At 40.0% G+C, this 12,436-nt stretch overlaps 1 protein-coding gene across 2 annotated transcripts in view; it reads right to left on the minus strand.

Moving 5' to 3' along the window:
- CDH17 (cadherin 17) overlaps positions 1-11,844 on the minus strand; it is a 61,601-nt gene extending 49,757 nt beyond the window's left edge. For both annotated transcript variants that reach the window (XM_043601383.1, XM_043601382.1), the window contains exons 1-2: positions 11,698-11,844; positions 6,326-6,424 (exon numbers count right to left, since the gene is read on the minus strand). In XM_043601383.1, coding sequence (XP_043457318.1) covers positions 6,326-6,424; positions 11,698-11,745 — 147 coding nt within the window. In that variant the 5' untranslated portion in view covers positions 11,746-11,844. The remainder of the gene's footprint in view (positions 1-6,325; positions 6,425-11,697) is intronic.
- Positions 11,845-12,436: the final 592 nt, after the last annotated feature.

Below are 12,436 nucleotides of genomic sequence, written 5' to 3' on the forward strand. Positions count from 1 at the left end.
TGTTGCACTATATGCTAACTAATTTGGATGTAAATTTAAAAAAATAAAATTAAAAAAAAAGATATACAGTAGTCTTGAAATCCAACAGCCTCACAACCACAGTACCATGGAGAAGGGAGAAAGGGTTTGGAGTTTCCCAAAAGCCCCACCCCCAGAGAAATGCTGTTATCTGACCTATCTGGAAGTTTCCTGGAAATATAGTGTGAGGAATTTGGGAGTTCACTCACTGCAAACAATTTTTCTCTTGGGGAATTTGTCAAAAATAATTATCAGCAATTATTCAACTTTGCAGCTACCTGAGGCAGTGATAATAGTTAATATAAGCTGACCAAAATACTTAAAAGGTTAATCTGGGAAATAAGATGACCCTAGGGGGCATTGAAAATCTTCCATATATTCCTGGGAGTGTAGAAAGCCACATTCACAAGTAGGGCTGTGTACCTACTCAAGAAAGACCTGAGAAGGCCCTAATATCTCACCTCTGGCTGACCTTGAGGCTTTGTACAAGCAAAAAGTGAAGGCTAAGGCAGAGTTGTAAACTGTTTACCACATTCTTGAAGGTGTGTCCAACATGCACACAGAACTCCCTGGCAAATGAAATCTCAGTTCAATCACTTGGTGATATCAATGGCCACACATGACAAAAAATATACACTTTACAAAATTAATTCAGGAAAGTCATTAAACAAACAAACAGCAACAAACACTGGAAAGAGGAGGATATACAATTTCTAGAATTTCCATATCATATTCTTTAAAATGTCTAATTTTCAACAAATGATTATGAGACATGCTAATAAAAAGAATGTAAGGCCCATATACAGGAAAAGAAGCAGTCAGTAGAAATAGCCCCTGAGGAAGGCTAGATGTTACATTTACTAGATAAAGATTTTAAATTATTTTATAAATTTTTTTTCGACGTTTATTTATTTTTGGGACAGAGAGAGACAGAGCATGAACGGGGGAGGGGCAGAGAGAGAGGGAGACACAGAATCGGAAACAGGCTCCAGGCTCCGAGCCATCAGCCCAGAGCCCGACGCGGGGCTCGAACTCCCGGACCGCGAGATCGTGACCTGGCTGAAGTCGGACGCTTAACCGACTGCGCCACCCAGGCGCCCCATCAATACATTTTTAAACACTGAAATCATACAAAATATATTCTCTGACCACAACAGAAGAAAATTAGAAACCAAACAGTAGGAAATTTGGGGAAATCACAAATATGTGGAAATAACACACCCTATAACCAACAGGTCAAAGAGGAAATCAAAAAGGAAATTACAAATACCCCCCAACCCAGCCATTGCACTACTACGTATTTATCCAAGGTATACAGGTGTGCTGTTTCAAAGGGACACAGGCACCCCAATGTTTACAGCAGCATTATCAACAATAGCCAAAGTATGGAAAGAGCCCAAATGTCTATCGATGGATGAATGGATAAAGAAGATGTGGTATATATATACAATGGAGTATTACTAGGCAATCAAAGAGAATGACATCTTGCCATTTGCAACTACGTGGATGGAACTAGAGGGTATTATGCTAAGTGAAATTAGTCAGAGAAAGACAAATATCATATGTCTTCACTCATATGAGAACTTTAAGATACAAAACAGATGAACATAAGGGAAGGGAAACAAAAATAATATAAAAACAGAGAGGGGGACAGAAACATAAGAGACTCTTAAATATGGAGAACAAACAAAGGATTACTGAAGGGGCTGTGGGAGGGGGGATGGGCTAAATGGGTAAAGGGCATTAAGGAATCTACTCCTAAAATCATTGTTGCACTATATGATAACTAACTTGAATGTAAAGTTAAAAAATAAACTAAAATAAAATAATAAAATAAAATAAAAACATAAACAAAAATTTTAAGGAAATTATAAAATACTTTTAGATGAATTAAAATGAAGACACAGCAGACCAAACCTCATGAGATGCAGATTAAGCAGTACCTCGAGCTAAATCTTTAGCTGTAAATGTTTATAAAAGAAGAAAGATCTCAAGTCAGTCATCTTTTACTTTGAGAAACTAGAAAAAGATGAATAAAGGGAAACTAGGAAAAGATAAATAAACTAACCCCAAAGTAAGCAGAAGAAAATAAAGATTAGAATGGAAATTAATGAGGGGCGTCTGGGTGGCTCAGTCAGTTGGGCATCCAACTTTAGCTCAGGTCATGATCTCACATTTCATGGGTTCGAGCCACGTGTTGAGCTCTGTGCTGATAGCTCAGAGCCTGGAGTCTGCTTTGGATCCTGTGTCTCCTGCTCTCTCTTCACCTCCCCTGCTTGTCCTCTGTCTATTTCTCTCTCAAAAATAAATAAGCATTAAAAAAAATTTTTTTAGAATGTAAATTAATAAAATGGAGAATACCAAAGCAAAGGAGAAAAAAAAGCAACAAAATTGGAATTTGTTTTTTTTTTTAAGATCAACAAAATTGGGAAATCTTTAGCTGGGCTTATCAAGAAAAAAAAAAAAACAAGATTCAAATAACTGAAATCAGGAATGTAAAAGCAGACATCACTACCAACCTTCAGAGATAACAAGGATTAATGAGAATATGATAAGTAATTATTTACCCATCACTTAGACAACCTTGGTGAAATGGATGAATTCTTAGATGAAAACTATCAAAACTGACTAAAAAATCAACAGGAAATCTGAATAAACCTATAGCAAGTAAAGAGACTGAATTAGTAATCAAAAAACTTCCCACAAAGGAAACCCCAGGACCAGTTGACTTCACTGGTAAATTCTACCTAACACATAAAGAAAAAATAAAACCAAATCTTCACAAATGCAGCCCAAAAGTAGAGTAAGGAATACTTCCCAACTCATTCTAAAGAGGATAGTATCATCCTGACATGATTATATACCATGATCAAGTGGAATTTATACCAGAATATAAGACTAGTTCAAAATATGAAAATCAATTAATTTAATACCCCATGTTCATAGAATAAAGGACAAATCCAAATTAATATATCAACAGAGGCAGAAAATCATTTGACAAAATCCAATATTCTTTCATGAAAAAAAAAATACTCAACAAACCAGGAATACAAGGTAATTTCCTCAACCTGATAAAGGCCATCTAAGAAAAACCCACAGCTAACCTTATAACTAATGATGAAAGACTAAAAGCTTTCCCCAAAAGATTAGAAACAAGAAAAAAAAAATGCCCAATCTTGCCACTTCTATTTAGGCTTTATTCAAGGTCTAGGCAAGAAAAAGAAATAAAAAAACATCCAGATTGGAAAGAAAGAAGTAAAACTAATCAAAGACGGCATGATCTTATATATGGAAAATCATACGGAATCTGAAAAACTTATTACAGCTAATAAACAAGTCCAATAAGGTTGCAGAATAAAATATCAGTATAAAAAAATCAATTGTATATCTACATGCTAGCAAAGCATAATCTGAAAATGATATTAAGAAAATAATTACATCTACAATAGGAGCAAAAAGAATAACATACTTCAAGATAAATTTTAAAAAGAAATACAATATTGGTAAAGTGAAAACTATAAAACATGGTTGAAAGAAATTAAAGAATATCTGAATAAATGGAAAACATCCCATCAAATGAAAGGCTTTTGTGCTTCAAATGACACTATCAAAAAGTGAGACAATAACCCATAGAATGTGAGAAAATATTTGCAAATCATATATCTGATAAGGAACTTGTAATATAGAATATATAAAGAGCTCTTAGAACAATACAAGATAACCCAGTTTAAAAATAGGCAAAATATTTCTCCAAGGAAGATATACAGGGTGCCTGGGTGGCTCAGTCAGTTAAGCGTCCGACTTTGGCTCAGTTCATGATCTCACGGCTTATGAGTTTGAGCCCCACATCAGGCTCTGTGCTGACAGCTTAGAGCCCAGAGCCTGCTTTGGATTCTGTCTGCCTCTCTCTCTGCCCCTCCCCTACACGTGCTCTGTTTCTCTCTCTCTCTCTTTCTCTTTCTCTCTCTCTCTGTCTCTCTCTCTCTCTCAGGAAAAAAAAAAACATTTAAAAAAAAAGAAGATATACAAACAGCCAATAAGCACATGAGAAGATATTCAACATCATTAGCCATTATGGAAATGTAGACCCAAACCACAAAAAGTACCATTCCACCCCCATGAGGATAGCTGTAATAAAAACAGATAAATACATGCATTGACAAGGATGTGGAGAAATCAGAACCTATAAGCAATGCTGGTAAGAATGTAAAATAGTTCAGTTGGTTTGAGAACAGTTTTACAGTTCCTCAGAAGTTAAACATTGAATTAACTATGTTCTAGCAATTCTACTCCTAGGTATATATCCAAGAAAATTGAAAATATATGTCCTCACAAAAAGTTGTATATGACTGTCCCTAATAGCATTATTCATAATAGGCATAAATGTCCATCAGTTGAAAAATGGACATTCAAAATGTGGTATATATCCATACAGTGGAATATTAATCAGCTATAAAAAGCGAGTAAGTATTAATATCTGCTAGAGTATGGATAAATTTGGAAAACATGCTAAGTAAAAGGAACCATACGCAAAAGGCCACACATATGATTCTATTTATATTAAATGTCTACATAGGCAAATAGAGACGGCAAGTAGATTTGTGTTTGCCAGGAGCTCAGAAGAGAAGAGAATGAGGACTACTAATGAGTACAGGGTTCATTTTGAGGCTGATGAAAATGTTCTGGAATTAGTGGTGATGGTTGCACATCTCTGTGATATATTAAAAATCAGTGATTTGCACATTCTAAATGGTAGGTTTTATGGTGTGTAAGCTAAATCTCATTACAAGGAAAAAAATGACCTATCTTAGATTTGTATTATATTATCTTATGTTCTAGAAGCCCCTAGAGTACTGAACTGGAGCTAGTTTGAAAATCCTCAGTGAAAGAAGTCTGTGGCTGTTTAGCTCTTTTTTGTTTTAAGATGTTACCAACCCAAGGATCAGCCTCATGGGGCACTGAGCTCGCTTTGTGTCTCCCAAACTCCAGCCAAGAATATTTCCAGTGGTACCAAATAAAAGTATCTGTGCAACACCTCCGCACCATTGCAATAAAGAGTTCAAAGCACATCCTACCATAATTGGGTTTGCTGCATTCTCTCCATATACAAAGATGGAGAGAGTATGGTATCTCCATCTCCAAACAGGTATCAGGAGACCTGTTTTCTAATCTCAGTGTTGTTGTTAACTTACTTAAACTTATACAAAATGGAGAGACTATGGTATCAGGAGACCTGTTTTCTAATCTCAACTCTGCCAATAACTTATTTAAGCCTCAGTTTCCTTATCTGTAAAACAAGTGGTTGGTACCAAAAGTCTCCAAGGTCTTTTCTAACACAAAGATTCTGAGATCCTAGGAAGGAAATCCCCTTCATCTCCTACTCCTCTCCTCCAACACACTCACCCATAAGTAAGAAACATTCAGCCATGACAACTGGACTATCATTTCTGGCCAAGAAGAGATGGGCTTTGTAGGGTGGCTGGCTAATGGAAAAAGAACAGAAAAAGAGGTGGAGCAACCCAAGAAATGATTCCACTGACTGGGATACTCAGAGACTAGAATCATCTTACCAAGCCAGTTTCCAGGTCTGTGAAGTTTGTAAGTTGGGGATTGCCTCTATGGGGTCCTGATTCTGTTCAATAGAAAGTTCAATAGATGCCCACGGAATACCTACTCTATACTGCCAGTCCTCGGTACATGCTTTTTCCTCTGGCAGCACAGGGCAGGTGTCCATGCTGCTGCCTTTTTTCGGTCCCCTTTATAGCTGGAGTCTCTTACTTCCATCTACAGTCCACCCTCAATCTGATGCTTTTCTCAGTTACCTAACTACATGAGATGACCGCCTCCCAGCATGGCCAACCCACCGGCCAGGGCCCAGGGATGGGTTCAGAGAAGATAGTAAGGAAAAGCACACCATGCCAGTGCTACTCCAGAGAACCTGCATCTTCAAATGCTTCAAGCAGCACGCTCATTGGATGGATAGTCAGATGGCCATCCCACTCCAGGGACTTGTTCCCTTCCCACCCTGAGGAAGAGGCAGTGCCTTTAGGCACCAAGCTGCGCACCCCCAGGGATGGGAGCATTTCCCCCAGACATGGCTGAAGAAGTCTGAATGAGAATGTCACGTACAACCCCTTACAATACTGAGGCCACCCATCTCTCTGTTTAACTTAGCTTCTGAAATCATTCTTGATAATGAGATCTGCCATGCCTCTATTTTATTTCCTGCTGTACAGTAGATTAAGGAGTAAAGTCCACTGTGAGAGCCTGTAAAATGAAGGTGACAGTGATCAAGAGTAGCCATTACCTGGAATATGACTTGACTTGGTTCTTGGCCTTCAAAAATAGAAAATGTCATGGGTTTCAGGGGTCCACTAAACTTCCTCTCCTGGCCATATCCAGCTGTCTGTTAAAAAAGGAAATAAAAAAAGAAAATTGGCATACCCATCATTATGAATACATACATGCCACTTGCTAATTTTATTATGGCTTCTAGGACTGATATAGAAGACACAACATTCTAACCTAGTCAAAACAATGCAAAGTATATTCAAAACAGATAGAAAGAGATCTGATATTGTTGAGTTTCACTATATCAAAATGGCTTGCCATGAGTCTTGTGCTATTTTTCTCCTTTAACCATTCAAGCAATCCCCCTGTAGAGAGAATATTAACACTCCCATGTTACAAATGAGGCTCACAGAGGTGAAGCTACTTGCCCAGAGTAAATGCCTTAAGTGGTTGTCAGGGCACACACACTAAGATCTAACTTAACAAAAGCTTCTATCTGCCCACAATGCCACTCTGTCTTCTAAACACAACACAGTGTTAAATCAGCTTCTTAAAACACCTTTCCTCCACTCCTATTCATTTAGAAGGACATTTATGGAAGATTCCCAGCACCCTAGAGTTCATGGTCACTTCAAGGACAACTAAATTTATAAGGGAAAAAAATATTTAGATGTGTTGAGTACAGTGCTTACTTGGTACAACTGTAACTTCAAGAAAAGCTTACTATTTTAACGTTTGATTAGCAATCCATGCTCATACAGGAAAAAAAAAGAACAAAATGTTTACTTCAAGTAACTAAGACATTTCTAAAGCCAAAAGACCTTGAATTTGACAGGCAAGAAACCTCTGCAGACACCCAAATTCAGGCTGGAATAGCAGTACGTGGTGGCTGGGACAGTAAGAAGAGAAATTAGTTATGTCCCGAACTCAGTCCTAAAAACAGTTAATCCTGACAACCACCTGGGGACAAATTATTACTGCCAGCTCCACTCTACAGGCAATGAGACTAAGATGCTGAGAGGGTAAGCAGTTTGCCCAGGTGCTGACAGGAAGCAGGATTCTAACCCATTGCAACTCTGCAATGGCTGCCCTCAGCTGCTATGCCCCACTACCTACCAGAGGGAACAAAAAAGGACCAAGACAATCTGACAGGAAAACAGGTGACATCAAGGATGTACAGGAGGGTATGACTCCCACCATTCCCAACCCAGGAGGATGGGGAGCATCCAGCAGTAACCCCTGCCATCCCTCCATGTCCCACCACAACTATCCTTCTAAAGTGAGACAGAGCATGACAGGTGGCACACAGGGGGACAGCCAGCCATCAACCCACCCACAGAGGGCGCCCTCTGGAATGAGGGATTTAGCACCCGTACCCAATGCTTCTTGTGTGGTTCTTCAGGTCTACTTGTGTAGAAATCATGGGTGGGATAGGTTAGGATCAGAAGTATAACATGAGGAGTTGATGGTTGGGGAGCTGGAGAGGTAAAGTCAAGAAAGTGTGAAGAACTCGGGGGAAGAGAATTGTTTGCCACTTCTTCAGGGAGAGCAAGTACACTCTTGGGATGGACATGCTGAGAATAAACCAAGAACAATCGGTATGAGAGTTTGGGGGAAGGCCTTCCACTATATCCCTTGGTTCACTGAATTTCGATTAACTTGATACTGGTTGTCTGTCAAATGAAAACACAGAGGGCTTTGGAATTTGGTCTCCACTCCCTCAGATTGTGGAAGGCCCGTGGACTAGCTGCCCCCAGCCATCACCAATCTCTCTCTCTCTCGGGAAGCCAAGAGGTCTCTTTCCCAGACTCCCCTGCAGCTAGCAGGGAGCTGAGTGACTTAGTTCTGTCTCCTGAAACAAAAGGTGAAGTCTACTGGAGGGTTTCTGGTCAAGCTTTTATTTTCCCATGAAAAAGGATAGATGTGGCCAGCATTGTCACCCCCCTTCCCCGTTGTTCTTGCTCAGACCATGGACCACATGTCTATGGCTGTGGTGGCCATCATGAAACCACAAGGGAACAAATCAGCTCAAATAATGGTGGAGCGAAGAGAATGATGCCCAAGTCTCTGATAATATCACAGAAATGCAAAACCTGCCTTGGCTGTCCACTTCAGGCTTCTCGTTATCTGAGGAAATAAACCTCGACTTACTAGAGCCACTCCAAAGTTGAACTTTCTATTGCCTATACTAAAAGCATCCTTAACTGACACAATAACGTTATAGACTTCTAGCTCATCAATTCCTTTAAGGGAATATCTTCCTCTGGGGGCTCTTTCTCCCCTGCACTCCTTTTCCACATATCCTCTAGAGGGCAGGACACAAGAACTGGGTGCAGATGTCCAGGCACCACCATGGTTGGTACAAGATAAGAGCAGTGGTTTCTGTGGGATCATGATTTAACAGCAAACTGCCTTCATCAACTTTCTGCTCATGTCAGCAAGCGGCCAGTCTTTCAGCAGCTCACACTAGTAATGGCATCCAGAAGAAACTCCCATTAGTCGAGCAAACCTCACAAACAAGGCTGTGTTCTTCCTGCGAGGACAAGCTGGCTCACCTATCGGGACAGGAGGGTATATCTCAGTTGCAAGGTTCAAAGTTGCGTTCTCGTAACAGGGCAGCAAATCTCCCTACATGCCCATTAACATTTCTATTTGGGCTATAAAGATTTCAAAATGCGTGTGTGTGTTCTGAGTCATCAAGCCACATTGCCCGAACTGGGAAAGGTGGTGTGGGGGAAACGAGAAAGAAAAGAGGGTTCATGCAGGAGTTGGAGAGGTAACACCTACCATCCTGCACGAAGTAAAAGGAAGGGAAGAGAATAGAACTGTCATTTTTTAAATGTTTCCTGTGCAGCAGCTGTGGGACTAGACCCTCCACACGTATCATTTCTTCTGCTCCTCAACAAGATCAGGAAAGTACGTCCAGAAAAGTGCCACAGCGGAGACACAGATAATGTGGGATGAAGCCAGCTCTGTGGCACCACCGAGCCCCAACTCTGAGCCACGTTGCCACCCCCTTCCAGACCAGCAAAGGATACATGGGACTGCTAGGTCTGCCTACCGTGTAGCCACCCTCCTTGTACTTCCCAGCAAGAGTTCTCTGCAGTAATTACATAGTATTTATGCCAAACCCCCCTTACTTCTAGAAGAAGTACAATCCGAGGCAAAACTCTAAAACAGGTGGCTTCTCCTTGATTTCCCTACCTAACTATGCAGCACCCCTTCCCAAACCCTGGTCACTTACTTGCTTTCTCTTCAGGGCCCTTGCAATATATTCATGCAATGTTTCGTGCCCCTGACGGAAACCAGTGCTCAGGAGAGAACAGGAGAGCCACTTGCTGAACAAATGACTGAGGGTGAGGGGCGCCTGGGGGGCTCAGTCAGTCAAGCGTCTGATTCTTGATTTTGGCTCAGGTCATGATCTCACAGTTGGGAGATCAAGCCCCACCTCAGGCTGAACATGAAGCCTGCTTAGGATTCTCTTTTTTTTTCTCTCTCTCTCTGTTCTTCCCCCACTTATTCATTCTCTCTCTCTCTCTCTCTCTCTCTCTCTCTCTCTCTCTCTCTCTTTCAATAAAATAAATAAGCATTTAAAAATTTTTTTTAAATGACAGGGGGTGGTGGGGTGGATGGTAGCAACTCCCTTCCTTCACCTGACACAGCTGTGCATGTGGCTATCTCCCGGGCAAGGCTCTTGCTGCCAGCAATGGTTTGGGCACTATTTCTTACTCTAGGTAGAAATCCCACTGGCCTGAGAGTAGAGAGAAGGAAAACTCATATCCAACGTTTTATCCAGGAAAAAAAAATGCATGTCTCCTTCTCAGACAAGATAAGCCCACTATTATCAAATTATCGTGATAGAATCTTGTCTTAGATCTTGCTGTCTCCTAATATAAGTCCATGATTATGTACTTAATTTCTACCCTGTTCCTGGCATAGTGCTGCGTGCTGAGGCTGCAAAGATGACTAAAAGATAGTTCTCCTCATGGAAGTCAAGGTCCATATGAATGTAGACACTGAATATTTAAAATGCTGTAGTAATAATAATAGCCAATATTTATCTAGTACTTAGACTGGGCCGGTCACTGACCAAAGGGCTTTGTATAAATGCACTAGCTCATTTAATGGCCAACAACCAATAAGGCAAGTACTCTTTTAAGACCCATTTCATGGGGCAGAAAACTGAGGTTCAGAACTTAACTATCTCACCCAAGCTCCTATCACTAGTAAGTGGCACTGCCACTTTTGTACCTAGGTCTGACTTCACTACCACCCTGTGATAAGACAGATAGCAAAGGGCATTCAGTAGGATAAGAAGAGGAGACAGGTTAAGAGGGGATGTTTGACATACTCCAAGGAGCCCTTGTGTCTGGCTTTGAGCCCCCAGTCTATGAGGAGGCACATCGCTCATAAAGTTGGAACCGCAGCTTCCTTCCCTCCCCCGGGAGGAAGGCTCTGGTAGGTTTACAAGTTTGGCTCTGTTTCATTATGTCAATATTCTGAACTTTGAGGATTCTAGGAGGCTCTCAGGAACTTAGAATTTGATGCTATTTTTGGGTCCCAGAAGAAAAAAAAACAAGATTTGAAATGTGAGGGTCTAGCAACTTCCTTCTAAAGAGAAAGCAGATGCTTCCCCATAATCTTGCCTCCTAATACAACAGACTGTTGGGCAAGTGTATGACCTTTATGAGACTCATGAATAAAACAACAATGACACCCCACTATCTACCCAAGATTGAGGGCTGGGTCTCTCCAGAGTCCATCCAGCTCTAATTTCTAGAAGCCTGTTAGTCAACAGGGTTGACTCAACAAATGGCTAAAGACAACTTTGACCAGAAAACTCCAAACCATATGTAGGGGATAAAAGTACAAAACAGAGCAGGGTTGAAAATAGAGAAAATGCTTTTCTTAATATTCCCATGGTAATTTTTCATGGTCAAAGTAAAAAAATAAAGTCAAGATTAAGGGACATAGACTAAAGTATACACACACACACACACACACACACACACACACACTACATACACATAAATATATTTAGTATATATGTACATTAATATATGTACAGTATACTTTTCTTTCCAGAGTCCCTGAGCTATACATGAAGATCTAAAAATGAATAGACAGATTTGTTTTAAACCTTGCCTGTTAAGTGGTATTGGTTTTTAAGAGTTGAGGAGAAAGTACCTCCCTGGTTGAAGAGTAGACATTTGACTTGTAGCCATTTCATCAAAAATATCACAGTGGGGCAAACTACGTGTCCTTTGTATACAATTTAATTTTGATAGATTTTTTTTTAGGTGATGATAATCATCGTTTCCTTGGTATGAGGTAGAAAATGGCAGAAAATATTCTGGCAAATAAATAAAGAACATCCTCTTCTCTTACCAAATAAAGTGTAAGGAGACACAAGCAATGGAGTTGGGCTCGCATCATTGTGGTTTTCTGTATTGAAACTTCTGTGAATAAACCAGAGATAAAAGTGATTAGTTACCAGTCGGTTAATATCACATATTTCCAACCAGAAAGGATCATTGAACAATATCTAGTTATAAACCTAGTAGAATGGGATTTCTAAAGGCCAGCTTCTTCTCGTTTTGGAACCACCCAGCCTTCCAGAAGCTTTATGATGCCTCATCCATAGCAACACACAAGTCAAAATCCCAAAAGAAGTTCATAGTAATTCCATTTCTTTACCTGTTTCACTTTATTATAATCTTCTCCATTTAAGGGTCATAAATGGTAGAAAATAAGTATAGTTTTCACTTTTATTGTATGCATGGGAAAGATATGTTTTGGCAAATGCCAGGATAACAGATACTAAAATTTTAGTGATTCTGATTCAAAGTTGCAAAGACATGAGCTTCCTCGAGCAGAAAGAACCCAAGAACGTTCATCATCCTTCATTCAAAGACTTCACCAGCCACACTTCGGTCTTCTAAACACTGTTGCTAACTAGGCAATATGCCTAAGGGAAAAGTATATTTCTTATTACTCCAAAAGCAACCAAATAAGAATCCAAACTCTGCCCTTACTCTCTTCTGTTCAGCATTATTCCTTTCTTTCTTGTGGCTTCACATTTTTTCAACATTATAACTTTCACTCTGAGACACATCATGACGGACTG

This window comes from Prionailurus bengalensis, chromosome F2, assembly GCF_016509475.1.
Source record: "Prionailurus bengalensis isolate Pbe53 chromosome F2, Fcat_Pben_1.1_paternal_pri, whole genome shotgun sequence".
NCBI classification, from domain to species: Eukaryota; Metazoa; Chordata; class Mammalia; order Carnivora; family Felidae; genus Prionailurus; species Prionailurus bengalensis.